This window comes from Rhinopithecus bieti, unplaced genomic scaffold, assembly GCF_001698545.2.
Source record: "Rhinopithecus bieti isolate Rb0 unplaced genomic scaffold, ASM169854v2 scaffold_12088, whole genome shotgun sequence".
Lineage (NCBI taxonomy): Eukaryota > Metazoa > Chordata > Mammalia > Primates > Cercopithecidae > Rhinopithecus > Rhinopithecus bieti.
The window spans coordinates 3587649-3612690 of NW_016807975.1; the positions used below are offsets into that span (position 1 = coordinate 3587649).

The 25042-nt window shown below is 36.0% G+C and overlaps 1 protein-coding gene across 1 annotated transcript in view; it reads right to left on the reverse strand.

The window, feature by feature from the left end:
* PLPPR1 (phospholipid phosphatase related 1) overlaps positions 1-20574 on the reverse strand; it is a 147110-nt gene extending 126536 nt beyond the window's left edge. The window contains exon 1 of the mRNA XM_017884363.1: positions 20465-20574. Coding sequence (XP_017739852.1) covers positions 20465-20527 — 63 coding nt within the window. The 5' untranslated portion in view covers positions 20528-20574. The remainder of the gene's footprint in view (positions 1-20464) is intronic.
* Between the last annotated feature and the right edge of the window lie 4468 nt (positions 20575-25042).

A 25042-nucleotide genomic window follows, 5' to 3' on the forward strand; every position in this document is an offset into this window, starting at 1 on the left:
AAAATTGACAAATGGGATCTAATTAAACTAAAGAGCTTCTGCACAGCAAAAGAAACTACCATCAGAGTGAACAGGCAACCTACAGAATGGGAGAAAATTTTTGCAACCTACTCATCTGACAAAGGGCTAATATCCAGAATCTACAAAGAACTCAAACAAATATACAAGAAAAAAACAAACAACCCCATCAAAAAGTGGGCAAAGGATATGAACAGACATTTCTCAAAGTCCTAAGTTTAAAAATGCCTCCAGAAATCATTACAGGTCACTAGTTTTAAAATCTTTTACAATCCCATCATTTTTGAGAAATGAGCTAGTTCCCCTAAATCCTGCATTCACTAAGACTTTGACAATTCTCCCATTTGCCAGACTCTTTGGGGAAATGTGATGGTATAATTTGTGGACACACACTCTCCACCCTCATGACTGTCTTACTCTCTTCCCACCATCAGTTGACAGTCTCTCTCAGGAGATATAGAGCATATACTTCCTCCCAGTTATAGGAAAGATTACAGTAGCCTAAGCTGACTCAAAGTAAGTAAGCAGCACCTCTTTGCTTTAGTAAAACTCATGTTTGTCTGAGCCTGTGCTATTTTACACAAACCTATAAGTACAGGACACTCACAGACCACTTACAGGAGAGTTCAAATATGATATCACTTCAGTGCCTAGCATAGGGTCCAGCACAAATAAAAGTTTCAATAAGTATGTGTTTAATAAATGTTTATTACATAAAATCTCTGATTGAACAGTTTTAAGGTCACAGGGTAGTCTATGATATGACAGAACTCTTAAGTGGTTATATTTGCCACACCTAAAGGGAATTTGTCAATGTAAACTTTATGAACGCGAAAAAAAAAGGTGAACATATGAAACAAAATGTTTAAATACATGTATGTCCCCAAATAACAACAATGACTTTCAGATGAATAGCTCATACCTATTATTTATTTTCCTGTACATAGCAATGCACTATTTATTTATGATTTATGTCTTCTTAGAAACATCCGATTTCTGGCATTGACAGGGCCCCTTCTAGGTAGAGGTTTTCAAAACATTTGTCATATAAACTTCTCTAAAATAGTTTTTCTCAAAAAATAAGATCCACCTGCCAACAGCATTTAGCATCAGGTGGGCCAATTATTTAAAATTTAAATTTCTAATCAACCACTTTTCCTGAATCTGGTCTTTGAGAGGAGAATCAGGAATCTACATTTTTTAACTCTTCTAGTGATTCTCATGCATATTGAAGTTTTAAAACCACTGCTCTAATGCCTTCAGGGTAGAATAAGATAACCTGCCAAAAGAAATAAAAACATGCATATGAAGCCCCCTAATAGATACATAAGGATTTTGTGAGCAGTAATGACTCCATTCTTTCTTCTAATAGGGACTTAAAACTTTGAGACATGAGTACCTTAAAGGGTACAAAAATAAAATCCACACACAACTACAGAATGAGTTGGTCACCACATTTCTCCTCCCCCGCCACCCCAACACACACACATATATACAAACCTCTCCAAAGACAGAACCTAAACTTCTTTCAGGGACCCTAGTAAAATTGAGTTTTACTCACTTTAATTTGTGGTAAACTAGACTGGACTGGGGTGAGCATCTCATATACCTAAATGTTCTCAGTCCTTAAAAAGTCGAAAGTTGAATTTGACTTGAAGGTCTTTTGGGATCTCATTCATAGTAGCCCAATAAGAAAATACCTAACACCTTAGAGATACTAGAGAAGCTTAGAAATTCATTCAGTACTCCCAGAGCCCTCAAGACCCAGTTTGGAGTGGGTTGGTCTCCAGGGAAGTGCACACAGTAGCCAAGCCCTAACAGAAGAGCCCAGCTGTGACTTTGCTTTTTCAATATATGGAAACAGCAGCTGCAGAATGCTCATCAATATGGCCGGCTGGAACTTAAAATCAGAGCTAATCCTACTCAGCATCTTCAGCTAAACATCAGCAAAGTCTAGGCATTCAGGTGGAGAGGATCCAGGTGGGAAAGTCAAAGCCAGGGATGATTAGGTTTAGAGCTGGTCTAGAATGTGAATTGCCTTTTCTTTGCCATCTCCAGTACAATATGATTTTCATCCTTATCTTGAAACTCCTCATTTTCCTTATTCATAGTGTGACATAAAGCCCTCTAGGAAATAGAGGTTGGGGCAGGTGAGCCCTACAGATCTCCAATGGGCTTGAGCTGGTTGCTACTACCCCTTTCACACGACTCTACCTCTTGAGGACAAATAACAAAAAAATCTTGCATTTATATTGGGTTATCAGACCAAGCTTAGGTTAACTCAGTAAACTGCAAGGTTTCTTTTTATTTTTTTAACACGAAAAGATAGGGAATCCTTTTATACTGGTATAATTCTGAGCTTCTGAAGACTAATGGGAAATTAAGAGAAACTTACATTACAGGGGAAGCAATCTTAGTACATCCACACAAAGTTTCCACTGATATTTATCTTGGACCACTTAATCAGGCCAGTAATAAGAAAAACAAAGATATAACTCTTTCTCAAATTCCCTTCCCTATTCTGATCCTACATGAAAAACACGTTCTCATTTCTAAGTGGTAGAGAATATTTGCTTTCAGGAGAAAAGAGAAAATTTGCAAATCACATTCTGAATGCCATCAAATTTGTCTTTTAGAGTAAAATAACTTCTGAAGTTATCTATCTATATATTAGATCTATAGATATATAACATATCTATATAATGTGTATATAGACATATATACACATCTATATACACGTTACAAATAGATATATGTATTTGCACATATGTATGTCCAGTTTTTTTCTCCCAATGTCTACTAGATCCACATAACTTTTATAAGTCCCATTGCCTTATTTCATAGGATCATTATGCTTGAATCTGGAAGAAACCTTAGTGTTCAATATGTACATTTTACAGATGAGCAAAATGAAGTCTAGAAGCTTCAGAGTGATTTCTTCAAGGCCATGTGGCTACAAGTTTACACAAGAATGAAGACAAAAATCCAAATTCCCTGATTCCTGACCCAGCACTGTTTCCAAAGGACTATAAACTCTTTTATCCCCCCGCCAAGGTCTCTGCTGAAATCCTATATAGCTTGGTTTAAAAAGCATAAAAAATATGCTATAAAAGTAATGGCAAAAACAGCAATTACTTTTGCACCAATCTAATACTTTTATTGCTCCATCTGTAACATAGCCTGGGTATAGAAGACATACCAATAATGTGATAGAATAGTGTGTTAGAAGAAAAACTGCCTTGTTGCTTTTAGAGGTGGCACTGCCCCCAAATCATTCAGTAATGACAGAGTTGATACTGTTTAAAACATGTATCTGCAAGAGGTTTGTAAAAAATCGATGATTTGAGGTCTTGGGATTATTTGACATTTCTTATAGCTCTCGGCAACTTCCATTCAATTCTGTGCAATAGAAGTTTCTTGAGCATTACCGCAGAGGCAGCTAGTGCCCTGCCCTAGTCCCTTGGTACTCACCATTTTCTTACAAGAATGAATCTGTGCCTGAGGGTTTTCTGAGATTCAGAAGTACACTGACTGTATGCAAGGTTGGCCAAAGTGCCCAAAATTCAATGCCTCTGGGAATAAACCTCAAACAACAGTGTAGCTACCATATGACAGATATTCCAGCTTTCTTGCCCCTCAGCTGGGAGAACTCTGAGGCATATTCTGGCAGCCTACTAGAAATCTCCAGCATGCACAGAGCCCCATTTCTCCACAATGAGAGGCTGCTCTTTAATGCACCCTGTATCAGCTTCATTTCTTTTCCATTTCCATGCTCTCTACAGTACTTCCTGGGATTACCACCCAGATAAACTACTTGTATTCAAATCCTCATTTTAGGGTCGGCTTCTGGAGAAATCCAGTCTAAGACAAGCATATACTTTGTGCACATAACTGTTCAATAGCAAGCCTTGAGGGATATGAAGATGGAAATGATATTACCCCAGTCCTCAAAAGGTTGAGGCCAGGGAGGGATGACTAGACTTCCAAATATGCAACCACATAGGTAAGACAAGAGAAGACAAAATATTTTGGGAGGATAAGGGATGTATGCAATAAAAAAAACATTTTCACAAATAAAGGATTCTCACAATGAACAGTAGAATTTGCCAGTAAGAACTCACCATGAAGTTCTCTATAGCATGATGTTCTCAAATAGGCTAAGCAGTCACATTATGTACATTAAACAACCAACCAAGGTCTTAATTTTCCTTGGAAGCATGTGTCAGAAAATTTGTCATTGCTTATATAATGCAAGTTTGCATGACCAATCCAAAGGGAAAAATTTTGTGCAACTTCTTGTTTTTTTAGGGGCAAGAGTGGGCTCATAAACCTCCAAATTGCTTGGACCTAATTGATTCACTATTTTGCATCTTGTGTTTGAAGAGTGTCAAAAGCATTTATTTTTTCTTTTCACTCAGTTATGTCAAAGTATGCTAATTTCTGTGGGAAGCAAACAAATTGAATAAATTCTGTGCATGTCATTAGGTTGAGAAGCCAGCCCTTTGAGCTTTCACTTGAGCTAGGGATCATGCCAAAGTCAATCACATGTTTGCAGGTCACAGACATTTACCACACAGAATCCTATAAATAACTCTTAGCCCAAGATGAGTTGCTGAATGAACGACATAATAGAGTAAGTTGAATTAAACTATGTGATAAGAAACCTGAAGGACACCCCTGAACTGATACAAGGCTGGCTTTTTCATATTGGCTCTAGCTGGATTGTCTTGTGAGCTAATGATTATTGAGCATGTAGCCTGCCAGGTTCTAGGCACCTTAAAAACTCTATTTTCTTTAACTCTGAAAACAGCCTAGTAAAGCAGGTATTATCATTATTACCTGTTTATAGTTTAGAAAACAAAGTCTGAGATAGTCAGTAACCTGCTGAAGGTCATACAGATATTTTGTCAGACCCTCAAATCCAAACTTTCCCTAAAATACTATGCTGTCTTACTCCAGAGCTGAAAATAAAGCATACTATATTTTAGCTTCAAAGTGTTTCATCTTAGGAGATGCTAAAGAAGAGTTTGAGGAAATATCAGCTAAGAGGAACTTATATTTTAACAGTATAGAGTGGAAATTATTAGGTGCTAATGGTTTCAATGTCTCCTCCAAAGTTTGGGTGTTGAAACTTAATGGCCAAAGTGATAGTATTATCAGGTGGGACTTTAAAAGATGGCTAGACTCTGAGGGCTCCTCTCTCAAATAGAATTTAGGTCCTTATGAAAGAGGCTTCACGCAGCATTCAGCTCTCTTGCCCTTCTGTCCTGTCATGGGAGGACATGGTGTTTGTCCCCTCCAGAGGATGCAGCCCTTACCAGACAAGCTTGATTTTGAACTTTCCAACCCCAGAACCATGAAAATACTTTGCTGGCACCTTAATCTTGGACTTTCCAGCCTCCAGAACCATGAAAATACTTTTCTGTTTTTTTATAATGTACTCGGGCTCATGTATTTTCTTACAGCAGCACAAGTGGATTGGGAAATTGAAATTGGGTCTAATAACATGTAGTTCCAGGGAAAATGAGTCTTTACTTTTTTTTCTGTGATTATTTTATCTAATATCAAAAGAAAATTAATGAATTTTTAAGTTATATACATTCCATGCAATGTATACCAAATATTTATCCCCAGAAAATCTGAAGATGTTCTCAAGGAAAAGTTGCAGGGTTTAATATCAAATGATTAAAATGCATTGGTTGAGAAGGATGTGGAACACATTAAATTTCACAGAAGGATGGGGACCTACACAGGAATAATGGCATACAACATGAAAAATAAATAAAATGAAATTGTCTACACTGACTTAATTTTAATTAGGTAATAAGTACCCTGGGTCACACAGCTCTCAGATTTAATTCAAATCTCTTTAAAATTGTTTTAACCCTCAATCTTCAAATCTTATCACCTAGTTTTGCTAGAATAAAGTTTTTCTACTCTCTATGTATTCTCTGCCTTACTGGGTTTCCCAGAAAGTGAACTTTGAGACAATGATGTGGGCCTAAGCAGTTTATTTGTGAAGTGATCCCAGGAAGCATGTTGGATGGGATCACTTCCCAAAGGGATGGGATGGGAAAGGGAGGGAAGCCAATGAAGTCCATTAATGAGTGTGTTATCACTATGGGCAACTGGCATTCTATTTTGCTGGTATCTTTTCAGAGACTGTATCAAACTCCTGCGAATTATCCCACTGAGGAATGAGGAAGCTGGATTATTTATCTACCATCAGCGCTCCTTCTTTAGTTGAGGGTTGCTCCTGGGAGTGCTATATGCCCCGTCAATTATAGTCTATTTGTTGGCTTAGCATGCTCCTATAGCTGGAGAACAGCCTCAGGCGGAGGACAGAGAATTCTATCTTTTCCAGAACTGTTTGCAAAGCCCCTGGGGAGAGATCATGAGAAAATGAACATCTCCCATACTCTATTGGTATACCTTCCCACAATGAGGTTCTTTATTCATTTAGTTCTCAAGCTTTACTGGAATGACCTGAAAACTTATAAAATGCAAATCTCTAGTTTCATCCCATTCTGATTAAAATCAGTGGTTGGGTTCAGAATTTTAACAAGAACTCCGATCACTCCAAAGCAAGTGGTCTGTGTGCTGCAGTATGAAAAAAGTGTGCTAGTGAAACCAAAGGCTATTAATGAATCTCCATATAGGCTAACTAGTACCTCAGAGATAAAGATCTGTATCTCAGCCATAGATGTACCTTATTTTTCTGTGTCTCATTTTTCAAATATAAGCTGTTGCTCATAAAGAAAACATAATGAGTATATGGATGAGTTAGCACTTTGCCAGTCCAATTCTGAAAAATTACTTATATGGGGAAACAAATCACTTTTATATCCAACAGATCATGCATCAGGAGAAAAAGTATTAGATATCCTTATGCTAGAGTGACCACATTTTTCTAACACATGGTCTGCTGAAGGAGTAAATTTATGGAGAAAATAGGCAGAAGAGTTGACATTAGGACAGAGAATAAAATTATTGTACTTACATATGCTGGTTAGAAATCTTGGGAAAATATTTTCAAGCCCCTGCCACAGGAACTAGCAGATAAACCAAAGCAGTTTTGCAAAGCATCAAAGTTAGGCCAACCATTGAGATTGTGTTTTTAAGTTTCCTGCGTTATAAGAAAGGGTGACATAGTAGTTCAGAATGCAATCCCTTATATTCAGAAGTTTTTCAATAACAAAGTTCCTTTCACATTTTTATTGGTCTATTATGTATTAGGGAAAGTGGGCAGTGAGAGCATTGGGGCTATGACACTTGTTCCCCTCTGAGAAAGATATTCCGCAGTCTGAAGGAATATGGAATCTATTGTAAACAGTGAAAATCTCAGCTCATGTCCCCTTTTCCATGGTGCCAGGTTCTCGGCATGACTTCTGTGATCTCTTATCACCAGGTCAGGTCTAAACTCAAAATATTCAAGAATGCTTTTGTTTCCCAAAGCCCTTACGATAAACTGCATAATATGGCCTGCAAGGTACTGTATGATTTGGCCTCTGTCTACCTTGCCAGTCTTCTCTGTCACTACTCCCCGTCTCATCCTTTAAGCTCCAGACTTGAAACTCTTTCAGCTCTTTGAATCCTCAGTACCTTTATAAGTTTTGGTCCATGCCAAGCTATCGTTTCCTTCTGAAGCCCTTCTCCCATGAGCCTCCACCTTCACTTGAATACCACCTCACCATCTTCAGGTATTGGTCTACATGGAACTTCCTCTGGTTGGCTTTCCTGACCCCTTCAGACAGGTGACTTGAAGCTCCTATAGAATCTTTGTAGACCCTGGCTCTCCTAATCTTGAAGGCTCCACCTCTCATGTTACGTATGTGAAGATATACCACACTGCCCATTATGAAATCATTCTTGCTATAAACATTTTGAAGTAAGTTTTATAGTCCAGCTTTTGAAATTTTTGAATATGAAATTTGTCATTGATTGGGACGGAATCAAGACCTGCAGGTTTGGTTGTGAACTCAGTTAATAATCAGTTGTATGATCTTAGACAAGTTACTTAACCTCTATGAATCTGTTACCTTATCTGAAATGAGGGATTTGCATAAGTGATCTAAGGCCCTATTTAGCTCTAAGAGTCTATGCTTTTATCATTAACTGTGGGGTGGGACTTTTTTGGTGGTATACATTCATGGGGATGGGAGTAGGGCAGATTCTTTACTGATGTAACATGTACCACAAAGACTGAGAATACTAGTGGGTATGCTGGCCAGAACTATGTACACAAGTATATGTAGAAAATATAGTACTAAGACTGAAAAAAGGGAAAACTATTTGATATAATGAACAATTTATTAACCTAAAAGAAATTCAGATTACTCAAACATTTTTTATTTTCCTAAACAAGACTGACAAGTAAAACGTGAGTATAATTATTTATAGTCATACTCTCTAAGGCTTGGCATTGGTGAAAACCACATAGAATGTGTTGTAAAAATAATAGCGGGTATTAGAAACTCTATTTCTATTGTGCTTTGAGAAATGATATAAGTCTTTGGATCTTTTGTGAATATAAATAGTTTTCAACTCGCAGAAGACATAACCAGTCTCTAACTTTGTATAAAGAATTCTGTATTTCATACTACACACATCAATAACTTAATGCAGTCTTTAAACATAGTTTTATTTTTTCTGATAAAAGCAATACAAGTTTAATGCACAAAATGTGTTTTAATCCCAACACCCAGAAAAGACACTGATTTTAGTGCATACCTTTTCTTTCTAGGCATACACTCGATAGGCACATAATTCCAAAAAGGCATCACATTTTACATCTGTCTTGCCCAGTTGGAATGGAGAGGTTATCTGGTTGGAGCTTGCAATATCTATTGCCATGACTAACACACCTGGCATATCTGAGAAGTTAGTGAGTCTGATGGTTCACAAAAGCCATTTTTATGAATTAATCTGCATAGAGAACGTAAAAGGAAAAAATGATAGTAGGAAAGACAAGGAAGTCTGCCTTAAATATTTGTCCCTAAGACACAGCACCCCACTGACGTTCAGGTGACAGTGAGACATCAAGTTTGGGAGCAAAGCTTCTTCCCGCCTCTGTGTAGAGAAAGTATAATACTAGCGGGTCAATATTAGCATCCCTCCTGTAGGTAACGCTAGCAATGACAGGGTGAGGCAACTTTACATGGTTTCTTTGCTTGAGAAAACAGACATGCATGACCAAAGTTGATAAAAAGGTGGCTAGTTCTTTGGGTAACAAGGCAAGAGACTGCTTCATGAAAACAGATGAAAATCTCAGGCTCAACTGGGCAATTGTGTAGAGCTGTTGGAATCTCCTGTGAACAGGTCTGAGCAATAGATACTGGTATTTTAGTTCTTACTGATACCATGACTGTCATCTATATTCATGTACTGGCGAAGCCTGGAGAAACTCAGATTACATACTGCTTTGAAGCCATTGTCTCCCGCATTCATTTAACTATCTAATTTGAATATTTCCGCATGAGGTTAATTCTTTAACAATATAATTTTGTATCAATGCATAGTGTTCCACTATATAGAGGGACAATAATTTTAAGACCAATACTCTGAAGTTTAATATTGGGAATTTTATTTTTCATAATTATTAACAATTTTGTGATGTTATCTTGCAGCAAAATCTGTCATATTAATGATTATTTCAGTAAGATAGATTATTAGGAGTGTTCTTTTGGGGCCTAAGAAGAATACAAAGACTTGAAAATTTTGCTAAACATTGCCAAACTACTCTCTGAAGATTGCCATTTTATATTTCATCCTCTTAAAAGTAGACTTCCTAGAAAGTCTGTTTTTATAGGTTCCGAGATAGATTAGAATGGCAGTTGTCTTAAATTATTATAGCACTGCATTAGCTTAAAAATTATGCTTCATGTAATTTTGGAATTAAGATTCAAGAGAAATTCTAATACCTTGGCCAGCCACATGTGTCAACGATGGTCTAGATTGGTTGATATTATATTCAAAGAGGGATTAATTCAGCAAGAGAAAAATGCATCACAAAGCAAAGAATGAATTTACCAGCTACCTATGCAAAATAATACACTGCATTAGGCAAGATGCTATCTTTTATAGTTCTTACAAATATATATTCACTTCAGAGTCTGTCATTATCTTGGAATGGTTGCCTGGGCCTATGCCCCATGAGGTAAGGCAACAATGTAAAATTCTATGAAGATCAAAGTATTGGTGTATTCATTCCACTTTATGAAGAATGCTTGGTTGAAAGTACTGTAATGCTAATTCTCAGGGAAATTTACAGGGAACATGTGATGTTACCACATGGTATACAGCATAAGGACAAGGTGGTCTGGAAAACAACATAAAGCAGGTGGCAGATTGAGGAAAGCTGGCGTAGAAGCTGGGAGATGCCAGATACTTTGGGATATATGGTTGTCACAAGGACTGTAGTCTTTGGAATGACAGGTACTCAGAGTCATAAGGAAATGTTAATGGTCTTCTAGTCCAGTCACTCATGTAGTGCTAGAATCTTCTCTTCAGCCTCCTACCACTTGGCAAACTGGTCTCTGCTTGAACTCTTTAGTGACAGGGCATGCTATCAGCACCACTTACTATATAAATTATTTAATGAATAAAAAACCCAGCAAGCACACACAAATGCCTTTATGAACTAGAATATGTCTAAGTAAAACCTTTTATTATCTGGATGATTTGGGACTTACTTTTCAGTAGGAAGAGATTAAACCATGAAGGAACTGTAGTAGTCATTTAGGCTATAAAGAATCTCGTTCCCTTCAATATATTTGTAGAATGCAATTCCCTACTCTCTTTGAAGTGGGGCATGGCCACATTTCCATTGCTTTGGCTAACAAAATGTGAGTGGAACTGACCTGTATCAATTAAATATGAAGCTATAAAAGCCTGTGTTGTGAATCACCATGTTTGTTTGTTTCCCTTTACCAAAGTGACTGTGAAAGCTTGTTGAGATGGAGATACCAACAGGATGGGTCTCTGAGTGATTGTGATGAACAAGCTCTCACACCAACATACATGGGACTGGCAGTGTGAGAAATCAGCTTGTGAAGAATGTTAAGCCACAGAGAGTTAGGCACAGTCTGTTATTATGGCAAAACTATCACATACTAATTATTAAGGTCAGTTTTAGCAGAGATTTTTTTAAAATGCCAATTTAGAATATTTAGCCTGGGTCAATATATGTATTTGGTCCAATTTCCTAACATCTACAACTGTGATAGCCTACAGTCACAACCTGTGTTCAATACCTTATTTCGAAACTACATGTGATTGTGCTCAGCATTTTAACTTTTTTTTTTTTTTTTTTTTTTTTTTTTTTTTTGAGACGGAGTTTCGCTCTTGTTGCCCAGGCAGGAGTGCAGTGGCACTTGATCTTGGCTCACCGCAACCTCTGCCTCCCAGGTTCAAGTGATTCTCCTGCCTCAGCCTCCCGAGTAGCTAGGATTACAGGCACGCACCACCATGCCCGGCTAATTTTTTGTATTTTTAGTAGAAACGGGGTTTCTCCATGTTGGTCAGACTGATCTCAAACTCCCAACCCCAGGTGATCCACCCGCCTCGGCCTCCCAAAGTGCTGGGATTACAGGCGTCAGCCACCATGCCCAGTCAGTATTTTGAACTTTCTAAGGTAAAAGTAAATGCATTTTAGAAAATTGTTCAAATCTTAGAAAACTACATGCATCAAATTCAGTTTGGTGATGATCACTGGAGAGGCAGAGAAAGACAAGATCCTGTATGGAAGGGTTCATGGGAGCTTCAACTATATCAGTTATGCTTTTATTATTTTATTTTAAATCTGAACCAAATGTCAAAATGTTAAGATTTTATATAGCTGGGTTGTAAGTACTTGAGTAATTATTATGTTTTATTATATAGAATATGCTTGAAATCACTCAAAATACATTTTTAAAAGAACGTTACCCAACGGTTATAGACATCAAAGGAGTTTTCTGATTCCTATCAGCTAAACCTCCATCAAACAAAATGAGCCTGTATCAAGAGTTCCAGATAGTTGAGATTTACCTGGATTAAAATATAAAAATATTCTTTAAGCTCTTAAAGGAGGGCAGATTGTAGAAAGTTCATATTGTAACATTTCTGTATGTCTGAACATATCAGAAAGGACTTCCTTACTCTATCTTTGTTATCCAGTGGAGAAAGTTGACTTCCTGAATGTGACTCTGAGACCAATAATTATGCCTATATATTTGTAGTAGAAGGAATATAAGAGTTGCATTTATGTTACATTTAAATCTCAACTGTAACATCCATTGGCAATGTAGCCTTAAGTAAACCAATTATCTCCTGTATACCTTTACATTTGAAATTTAAGAAGTGAAGATGAATTTCTATTGCATAGGGTCAATATTATCCTATTTTTTTTTAGTACTCCAGTTTTATACTAAAATGCCACACACATGTCACATATGGTGTATTTAATGATATAACACCAATATTTGGGGCCATAAAAAATCTGAAACCTGAATAATATATCTTAAGATATGTGCAGATTTATCTATTTCGTCAAAATGTTGACAAGAGCAAAGGCACTTTCATTCTGACCTTATCCCTTCTTGTTCAAAATCCTTCCATGGTATGTTACAGTTATTATCATTACCATTTTATAGATTACTAGTGAGGCTGTGTACCTTATGAGATTTGTATTCCTGCCCCCGCCCCCCACCCACCCAGAGTCAGATTGGGTCTTTATTATCTCTGAAAGGGCAGGGTGGGGAGAGAAGGATGAACCATTAAGGAAAATAGGAAAAGGGGATAGTAGGGGAATTATAGAAAGACCAGGGGTGGGATATTTCCATGCTCAACTCCCAGTCCTTCCCTTGGAATCTAACCACCTGATTGAGAGCAGTATTTCCTTCTTTCCTGATTCCTTGCCCTCCAGTGCCAGACCCATTTTCTTAGTCCTACATTCTCTTCTCTTCTTTGTGACAATTTATTTTAACAGGGGACTTTATCTCAAAATATTGTACTTGGAGAGCCTCAATGCTGAAGAACAGAGGAACTCTAACTCAATTGGAAGAGCATCTAAAGACAGGTATAAAGGATGATGGAAACCATAGCTCATTTTAGAACTTAACACTGATATTTCAATACCATGAAAAATAGATACTTGAATATTGGTATTGTCCTTGTTCCGATGTTGCAAACACTAGTCAAATGATGTTTAAGTAAGAAAATGCATGCAAAAGTACTTTATATTTGTCACTGCAATTTAAAAGACTCTCAGAAATTTTTATTACTTTGTTTGAAACCTTATTCAGTAACTACCTTAATATATATTATAAAAATATTCAAGCCCAGCAATGTCACATTTTTAGGGATTAAACTATACAGAATACCTCTCTTAGTGTCAAGGTTGTGTGTGTGTGTGTGTGTGTGTGTGTGTGTGTGTGTTTGGTTGGTTTACTTTTCATCTTCATTGTTTTATATTGGGTAGAAGCTGTTTTTCATTATTTTCATGTTAATACTTATTAATCACCTACCTCTTGGCAAGCACTTTCAGGTACATTGCCACATTTCTTTCCCCAAAAGTTCCCATAAGGAAGTCATTTTTATTTCCATTTCACAGATGAAGCAATTGGGGTCCAAAGAAATTCCCCAAGTTTATACTAGCAATAAATGGCAGAGCCAGGACTCAAACCCTGTGCTTTTGACATCAAATTATTTTCTCTTCTCACTCATTCTGTATAAGGATAAAATTAAGATCCAGTAGAGTTTTAAAAGCCTCTTTTGCTTCTTTAGAGAAAAAGCTTTCGATGTTACTTAAATGTAAAAATATAAGAGTTGCAATCTAAGTCTCAGGAACAGGGCAGTCAGCACTGCTGAATTGGGTACCTGCAAGTAAACGGCCAAAGCAAGGCCAAGAGACATTCGTTTTTCAAAACCTGAGACACACAAAACAAGGGAAACATTGAAATGGCATTCATAGTTCAAAAGTGATGATGTGGAATTCCTTAAGTTCTGGCCCCAGAGAAAGACACTCGAGATCATCAAGTTCTTGCTGAACTTCATGATATTATTTATCTGCAATCTGCAATTTATAACAATATCCTGCTAGGTTCAAGCTGAGAAAATGAGTTGTCAAAATAGGCAATAAAATTGCAAGTATGAGCAACCATCAAAATGATAAAACTGTCAGACCTGTACACATCAGACAACAATTTCACTCATTCTGTCCAATTCCTGGTACTTAATATTGTCTGCTATGGCAATTAAGCTCCACTTAGACTTGCTATTAGCACAAATATATTTAAAAGAGACTTGGCTGAGTTGTTAATGGTTTCATAGAGAAAACGGTAAAATTGTCTTTAGAGGAATCCACCAATGTCTGGGAAGATCTGTCAAACAGGACTTCTCAGTCTTAAGCATTTTGGAAAATATGCCTGGTATTAGCTGTGAGAAGGCATGAGAGACCTCAAGAAGTTTACATTCTTGTTTTTCAGATGTTTCACTCACCAATTATAATGTGTTTTCCTCAGAGAAATCCTTTTACAAAGATAACCTCAAGCATGAGAAGTGTTGCTGAAATGGCAGTGAAAAAAAGGAAAGAGGAAGAAAGCAGGAAGAGAGAAAGAGTATCAGAAGTGGAATGGGAGAGAAGAAGGGAAGGCAGAAGGAAGGGAAAAAGGACTAAGAATGAAAATCACAGACTATCTGAATTTTATCTCTATTTTAATATTTTGGGTATGTTTAAGTACCTTTATTCTAACAAAAAGTAATATTATGAGTTTAAGGAGAAAAAAATGATGAGAAAATAAATGTCCTCATGTTCATTAAAGATTGTCAATTTTCTCCTTTTCCTGCATCATCTGACTCCTCTAGCTTTTGTCTGGCTCAGCATTGTTTCAGCTTGCTCTGGTAGAACCAGAGCAGTAAAGAGCTACGACCTGTCAGCCAGAAATATCATTGTGGACTATCTTCAAATTTTAGTGATTCTGTCTGATGAGCGATAGAAAAGTTTATATGCTGGCCTTTAAAATCACTATCCTATTTTTAAGGGCTTTGGCCAGGACTACAAGATATATTTCAAGATCAGTTGCAACTGGGAGATGTACAAAACAGAAATTTTTCTGAATGTCTGTCATTTAAGGATTTGGTTTCCAGAACTGCCTGCCATGTCCATTACACATACTTCTTGGTCCATTCTGCTTTCCTCCCACTGTGAATCCTCTGCCTTTCAACTTTTCCCTGTAGGTGCTCTCGTAATCTACAAACTTTGTTCTCTCTCCAGTGGCATCTTAACTTCTCCTTTTGGTCTATAAGAAATTCAAGGATTACCAGGGCAATGCTGCTCCTGACTTGGGATCCCTATAAGACCTTTTATGTTGCCTGCCGTACTGTCAGGCAGCTTCTCTACCACCATTTCAGCCTTCTGGGTGAGTCCCAGGCAGGCTCCTCAGTCCTCACCAACTTTGAATTATCGATGCTGGTTGGCATCTGTTCTCCTCACCAACTGCCACAAATAAAAAAACATCCCCGAGTCAAAACTCTGCTCATACAATTAAAATCACCAAGAGAATGCACATCAGCATTCCACTATGAGCAGCCTATGTGTGTCTCATTCCCACCCTGGATCTGTCACACACATTTCAAGCGTGGCCCAACAGTCCAGGCTTTACGAAGAACTTAGTGAGATCCAAGTTACAGAGGGGTAGTTACTATGTAAAGTATCCAAAACGGCAAAAGGCATAATGTCTTGGGGAAAAATGTAGTTACTGAATAAGTGTTTGAACGAAGTGAATGAACGAATGAATGCATTCATGAAACAAAAATGCCATGAAAACGTTCCACTGCAAATATCTACAAACAATGGTTATCCTCTCTCCTTCCCTTTCAATTCACAGGTAAACTGAAAGTGTTCTATATAATCCACCTGCTGGTATAGGAAGACTCAAGGAAAGATCAACTTTGACTATACGTTTGAGACTTTGCAAGTTTGGTTGCTGAATATGGAAATTAAATCCAAGGGCAACAAACATTTATGAAAAATCCCTCCAAAGTGATACTCTCAACACCTAAGGTCTACATGAACCTTACAGAAGAAGTAAGCTCTGCTAAACTGGAGCTAAACCAAAACCACAAATATAAGGAAACAGTCCAGCATGAGCTAAAGACAGCAGACACAACCAACAGGAGGATCACAGTGCCAATAATTTCAGGTAATAGGACAATCTGAAAATATATAATTACATTTAATATAATTAAAGACAAAAGAAAACCATAAGCACAGAAAATGACACTATAAAAATAATTTTAAAAAACACACATAGAATTTCTGGAAATTAAATAAACAGCAACAAGATGGGCTAAGAGATGGAGTGAAAGAATGAGAAGACACACATAGATGTTGCAGAAAAAATATCTGAAGCAGCAATGGCTGAGAGTTTTACAGAGCTAGTGACAAACATGACTTAATATTCAAGATACACAATAAATCCTAGATAGTACAAATTCACACTTTGACATATTATATTGAAAGTTCAGAGCACAAAAAAGGGGGTGGGGATTTAACCCCCCAACTCATGACAAGGTTGGAGGGTCAGACATGCCTCATTATACCCTCCTCCCTTTTGGAATTCAGGAAAAGCTGACCAGCATTTACCATCTACACACACTTTAAGTCTGATAAGAAACATTTATAATCTATTCTCTCTGGAGCCTGCTACCTGGAGGCTTCATCTGTATGATAAAATTTTGGTCTCCATAGCCTCTTATCAAACCAGACATTCCTTTCTATTGATAATGACTCAACCAATTGCCAATCAGAAATTTTTTTTATCTACCTATAACCTGGAAGCTCTCCCCTTCGAGCTGTTCCACTTTCTGGACTAAACCAATGTATATTTTACATGTCTTTGATTGATGTCTCGTATCTCCCTAAAATGTATGAAACCAAGCTTCACCCTGACCGCCTTGAGCACATGTTCTCAGGGTCTCCTGCAGGCTGTGTCACGGGGTGGGGTCACTCATATTTAGCTCAGAATAGATCTTTTCAGAGTTTGAATCTCTTCATCAACAGTACTAGACTCTTGCTGAAAGCATTGCTAAAGGATAAACTTCATGAGGAAATTACAGTAGGAGAGGAATAGTAAGCAAAGAAACTGATGAATACAGGTAAATTCAAAGAAGCCCAACTGAAAAAAAGGTGAAAAATTTAAGGAAAATATAAAAATGAAGGATGACATATAAGAGCTCTAAGTAGTCAAAGAACAGTCATTGCTTGTTTAAGAGAATCATGGAGCTATTGATGAACTTCAGTTTGTGTTGTCAAGTATGTATATTTAAAATATGTAAGTAATTTTAAGAAATATCTATAATTTATAACCAATAAAGGAAGGAAATGTGGGATTACAACAAATTAAGTAATCAAAATTTAGATGATGGTAGGGAGCAAGAAAAAAGTAAAAATCCACATTTATTCATAATTCAATAGTAAAACACTTGAAGTATTTTCTTTAAAGTCAGCAACAAGGCAAAGATGTTCTCCACCACTGCCTCTATCCAACATTGCAGGGGAGGTCTTAACCAAAGCAATAAGACAAGGCAAGAAAGTAAAGACATGACAATTGGAAAAGAAGAAATAAATGTGTTGCCACTTACAGATGATGTAATTGAAAAAAAAGCTACAGAATATATGACATACTCATAAAAGTAATAATAGAGGTTTTTAAAATTTCTTCAAAGAAACGGATATACAAATATCAAGGTTGCTTCTATAATGCAGCAGAAAACAACTGGCAAATGTAATTATCCCCTAGCAATTCTGCTATGTGTCATACTAAGAGAGCTCTTGCATATATGCACACAGAGACAAAAATAAGAATATTTTCTGCAAAAACATTTATGACAGTGAAAAAGCATATTAAGCAAACAAACGCATAAACAGTCCCTCAGTAGGTATATTTGCACAATACGATAAACTGCAACAATTAAAATGAATGGACTGCCAATTTGGATAAATCTCAGAAACATAATGTTGAACGAAAAGGCAAGTTGCAAAAGAAAGGTTCAGCATAGTGTCATTTATGTAAAATTTTCCTAAAATATTATTTGTGAATACATACATATTTTGGAAAATATAAAATACGCATAGGAAAGATATAGGGAAAAGAAACCCCAAAGTTCATACATATAATGACTTCTGGCTTCAGGACAATAGGATTTTGGCCATATCTGTAACATTTTATTTTCCTTGACAAAAACATTTGAAGCAAGTATGACAAAACTTTAAGATTTTGTCTTGATGGCAGGTGCAGGGATGTCAATTATTTTCTGTGATTAAATTCTTTCAAAATTAAAAAACAGTGAAAAGATATTCATTAGTCAAGTTGACCTTTTTTGCCAAGTTTTGTGATATCCTTGTTACAGTACCTGGAATAATATAGGTAAACAATAAGTGTCTGATGAATGAAATACATGAGAAACATGAGAGCCACTTTGAGATTCACCTCCTTCCCCCTTGATGTCTTGTGTCCTGTTTTCCTTCCCTTTTGCCTGCCTGTTTCTGAGAGGTCACTGATACATGCTAAACTTCCATGCAAAATAAGAACAACAATACAACAAGAAAAAGAAAAAAACACCTTTCCTCTCCCAGATTTTTAGACTTCTATTTATGTTTTCTCAGGGTAAGCTACAGAAGGACTAATTTATCTCCCTTGTTGCTGCTCCACCGGCCAAGCTCATCATTCACACATTAGAGAGCTGAAAACCTTCGGAGACTACCGCTTCCAGCAATAAATTAAAAGTCTCACTTTGAGGGTTGCTTCCTGCTTGATTTTTAAGAAAATATAAAATAGAATTGCTACAGGGAGGATAAAGATGATGATGGATGACTTATTCCGGAACTTCCCCAGCCTACTTAAAATTATTTTCATATAACAAAAGAGAAAGCAAACACTGAAAAAGATACTATTGTTATACCTTCTAACCATCTCACATGAGCAGCAGGAAAAATGATTTTTTCCCTTCACCACAATATCAATAAGAAGAACAGTAACCAGAACCCACAATATATATAATTATCACTATTATCTGAATGGAGTTATTTTGGCATTGTATAGCAAGTTAAAGGCAATGTATTAAGAATATGTGTTGTTGGTTGAATGATGAGTTCTTTGTTTCCCCATTCAGAGATTTAGCTTAAATTGAGTCTATATGTACCTTCGTTTATATTAACATCTCTGTTCCAACCTTCTCTCCTATCTTTACTTGATTCTGCAACACGAACAGATTATCAAATATCACCAGAAAATAAATCATTATGAAATACTTGTTCATCTAAAAGTACCAAGCAATGTCTATAAGATGAAACTCAATGATCACCAAACACCCATATATTTGATCGAAAATCAGAATGCTCAAAATTATCTGACTATATAGGCAGGTAAAGTTATTTCAAGTTGGAGAACATAAAAGTTCTTGTCTAAATGTTTCACAGGATTTGTATAAACAACACATCTACAAAAGTACATTTTGCTAATATAAGTAGTGGTTTAACCCAACTTTGTTTTTATATGGATAATAAAGTAGATCAACACACATTTCTCCCATAGTCAGCCAAAAAGATGCCATAAAAAAGAATATGCTACAGCTCACCCCTGGGATGTAGAGACTATCCCGCAGTTACCCAGACAGGAAGTTCAAGATACTTACTTTTCAGCTCTTTACACTGTCATATTTTAGGCCTGATCTTCAGGCTAAAAAAACCGATCCACTACTAGATGCCCTATTTTCTTGATAAGGCAGATACAATAATATCTCATTTTGAGATAACCTAGAAAGCAGTTTTTTCCAAATTTCCTAAAAAATTCATGTCTTGGTCTCCTCTATAGCAAACCTAGAAAGGGAGGTAGAGTACAAAAGGAGTTCAGGAAATTTAACCAAAAAGATGCTGGAAAAACTGCTGGTACAAAGTCGGAGCAACTCAACAAAGAAATTCAGGACAAAAGAAATCACACACTGCACAAGCTCCCAATATGCTACTAAACGAAAATGTCCAGAGGAGATAGTAAACTCTAAGATTATTTTTCTTTATTTGGGTTCCAAGGCAAAAGACCATGAACTATCATCATCTGTAAAATACCTGCATTATTGACTTCCTGAAACAGGATATTGATTTTCTAATGAACAACTTAATTAAAATGTTTCATTCTCTTTCATAGTCAACATTCATATCATTGTTGAAAATAGAAGAAATATAATAAAACACAATTTTTGTAACCCAAAAGTGAAGTTTAAAAATGTTCTTACTCTTATGACTTCCTATTTAAGAAACATTTTGCATAGTTTAATTCTTTACCAACATCTGTGCTATCAAAATTGAATTACCAATCATAAAATAATTTTATAAAATAATCTAAGTTATCAGAATAAAAACTGTTACTTTTATTTCAATTTGTTCATAAAGGTTAAAAAATACACATACCTCAACAAATATAAAACACGGGATGATGGAATAACTTCGTTGAGTGTTGCTTCCTACAGCCATTTCTCACACCATATAGCAAGACTGCACCGTCTAAAACTGTCCAGACTGAAATAGAAATAGGTTGCATAGTATAAGAACCATATATTGAGAAGTCCCTTAGGTACTTACATAAAAATATCAGCTACCTTCCAGATAAGCAGGCTGTGTACAAAAGCAAAACAGTGATCTACAACACAGTCAAGTCAGACTAATAATCATTCCAATGAAAAGCAAATAATGTATACTTGCCATGAACAGTTTTACATCCAAAATGACCAGGTCAGGAGCCGCTTGTGCACATAGCTAGTGAATAGAATTCTAATTGCCTAGTACTGCATAGTGTCTTACCCCAGTAGACTGTCCTAATGCCATGAAATACAATTTTTGGTATAAAACATTTTTTACTATACATCCTGCATGGATCTCTCTTGTTCCTAATCCTCCCGATTTGCAACCTAGAGAACTGTCTGCTTATGCTCTGGTCTCTCCCTTTGAAGCTGACATTTAGTACAGAGGCACCAATCCCTAACTTCCTTCCTTGACCATTATTTGTCCTTGCTCCCTTGAATACACAGCCATGAACAACTTCGGGTTAATATGCCACTGATGTGTTTTACTGGTTTCCCTCAGCCCTGTGTGTGACCCAAACATAAAACAGTAAAGGCCTAACACATTGCATTTAACTTATAAGACATTCACTTAGCTTATAAGAATGGAGTAGCTGGGCAATAGCAGATTGTCATTATATATTTTATTAGAATATATCTTCCCTGCTTTGAACTGAAAATATAATTGCATTAGGAGATCAGTTAGTTTTCATTCTTCTTAATACAATGAAGATTTTAAACTTTAATGAAATTTCCAGTCCAGAGTTTAAAAAATCCCAGTACATTTTTTATTCTCTAGCCAAAGCAATACTGCACATTTCAGATATCTGCTCTTAAAGTCATTATTTTTCATTTGTTCTGTTTCTCTGTCATCCCTACCAACAGTCCTTGTAGATTTTGATTACAGTATGAAAGGTAACATAGGAAGTACTAGTATATTTGAATGGCCAGCTGTACTTTTTTAAAGGTCAGACATTAATGTTAATGTCTTCATTTCTATCCTTCCTAAGTTTCCCTCTGCCCTTTTCCAGAATGAAACCTTTGAAATCCATATCCTTCCCTTTTGAGATATCAACTCCTTACTTGTCAATTAAAAGTTTCTCTGATCAAATTTAATACTATGTGCTTTATAAATCCATACCAATCACACTACGTTTTAGGCAACTTAATTTTTTTCAATTAAAATTGGATATTTTCTGTTATAAAATAATACCCATACTACATCTGTTATTTCACCATTCTATTTTAGGATTAAGGAAGAACTAATATTTTCTACAGTAAGAAAGGAATCTATATGTAGAAAACACATTGAATTGATTGGACAACCATCATTTTAAAATGGACAACCATTTTAATTTTGCCCTTAACCCAAATATCTTAGAATTTACTCAGTATTTATGATATAAATGAACTTTCCTGTTAGCATCGGCCAAATACAGTGCTGTATATCTGAAAAGAAAATTAAATATTAATCATGTTCAAGAAGGCACCAGAAAAAGCAAAGTCATCAGACACCTAGTGTTTTAGATGGCTTCTCCATGTAATTAATAAAGAATAACAATAAAGTGGAGAATATAAGACAAGCTTTAGGATATGAAATTCCCATTTATTTTCATTATTCTGGTCCAAAATGCAACCAAGCTTTTTACATTATATGGAGACACACACACACACACACACACACACACACACACACACACACAAATAAAGAGAGGGGAGTAACTATAGTGAGGTATATTTTATATATACCAATTCACTCATTTTAAGTATACAATTCAGTATTTTAAATAAATTTATCAAATTGTGCAACTTTTCCATAAAATGGTTTTAGAACTTTTTAATCACCCCTAAAAGAATTATGATGTCTATTTACTGTTAATTCCCACCATCAACTCCTTCACCATATCCCAAAGCTAGGTAATCTACTTTCGGACTCTACAGATTTGCCTTTTCTGGATATTTTAAATGAATAGAATAATATAATACATGATCTCTTATTTCTGCATTCCTTCACTTAGCATATTTTTGAGATGCATTCACGTTGTTGCACATTCGGTAATTTTTTTCCTTTTAACTGCCGAATAATATTCCATTGTATGGCTATCGCACCTTTACCAGTTGGTAGAAATTTAGATTGTTTTGAATTTTTGGTTATATCCAATATTTAGTTGTATCCAATATTATGGAAGACCATGCTAATAACATCTGTGTACAATTCTTTGTGTGGATTTATATTTTCGTTTCTCATGGGTATTAGACATCTAAAAGAATTGCTGGGTCATATGTTAAATTATGTTTAATTTTTTTAACAGCACTACTAAAATGTTTTCCAAAGTAGTTACGCCATTTTACATTCCCACCAGCAATGTATGAGAGTCCATTTCTCCACATTGTCATTGACATTTTAATTGTTTATCTTTTTTATTATCGCCATTTTACTGGGTGTGAAATGATATCTCATTGTGGTTTTAATTTTCATTTTGCTAATAAAAGTTATGTTGAGCATCTTTCCATGTGCTTATTAGCCATTTTTATATCTTCTTTTATGAAGTGTCTATTCAAATGCTTTTTATGGTTGGGTTGTTCATCTTATTATTTTCAAGGTGTAAAGGTTTTTTGTACATTCTATATACAAATCTTTGTCAGATACATATTTTCAGTATTTTCTTCCAGTCTTTTGCTTATACTTTTATTTTTTCCATCTTTTTTATTGATTGAGGTGAAATTCACACAACACAAAGTTAACCATCTTAAAGAATACAATTCAGGCCGGGCGCGGTGGCTCAAGCCTGTAATCCCAGCACTTTGGGAGGCCGAGACGGGTGGATCACGAGGTCAGGAGATCGAGACCATCCTGGCTAACATGGTGAAACCCCGTCTCTACTAAAAAAATACAAAAAACTAGCCGGGTGAGGTGGCCGGCGCCTGTAGTCCCAGCTACTCGGGAGGCTGAGGCAGGAGAATGGCGTGAACCTGGGAGGCGGAGCTTGCAGTGAGCTGAGATCCGGCCACTGCACTCCAGCCTGGGCGACAGAGCCAGACTCCGTCTCGGAAAGAAAAAAAAAAAAAAAAAAAGAATACAATTCAGTGACATTGAGTACCTTCACAGTATTATGCAACCACTACCAAGTTCCAAAATATTTTTTCACCCCAAATGCCCTGTTCCCATTAGCTGCCTCCCAGTTTTCTTTAAATTGATGAATGATAGTTATATATATTTATGAGGTATACTGTGGTGTCTTGATGTTTACAATATAAAATGATTAAATCAGCATAATTAACAAATATATCACCTCACATGCTTATTTCTTACTACCAAAACATTTAAAATATGATTTTATAGGAATTTTGAAATATATATCATTATAATTACCATTCTGTGCAACAGATCATTAAAGCTTACGCCTCCTGTCTACCTGAAACTTTGATCAACATCTCCCCTTTTTCCATCCATCCCCCTCTTCCAGCCCCTGGTAACCATCATTCTAGTCACTATTTCTATGATTTCAACTTTTTTAGATTCCACATGTAAGTGAAATCATACGGTATTTGTCTTTCTGTTCCTAGCTTATTTTATTTAGCATGATGCTCTCCAGGTTCATCCATGTTATTTCCCCCCCTTTTTAAGGCTAAATAGTATTCCATTACAATATTACATATATATGTTCACCAAATAGTATAGTAACACTATACTATATACTGCCTAGGTGTCAATTATCAATGAATGGGCAAAGAAAATTTGGTTTATGTATGTATGTGTGTATATATACATACTATGTGTGTATATGTGTATATATGTGTGTAAATATATACACACACTATACTACACCATATGTATACTACCTAGATGTCAATTATCAATGAATGGGTAAAGAAAATCTGGTGTATTATGTATGTATGTGTGTGTATATATATATGTATGTGTATATAGACACACACACACCCCCAATAGTAATTTGGTGTATGTATATATGTGTGTGTATATACATATATAGACACATACACACACCATATTTTCTTTATCCGTTCATTGATAATTGACACCTAGGTAATTTTAGTATCTTGGCTATTGTGAATAATGCTGCAATAAACATGAGAATGCATATATATTTTTGGCATACTGATTTTAATTCCTTTGGATATATACTCAGAAGAGGGATTACCGGATAATATGATAAATTCTATCCTTAGTTTTCTGAGGAGCCTCCATACTGTTTTCCAGAATGGATATATTAATTTACATTCCCATCCACAGTGCACAAGCATTATTTTCTCCACACCCTCATCAACACTTACTATCTTTCATCTTTTTTATAATAGCCATTCTAACAGGTATGAAGTAATACCTCATTGTGGTTTTAACTTGTATTTCCCTGATAATCAGTGATGAACATATATATATTATATATTATATATAAATATACAAATT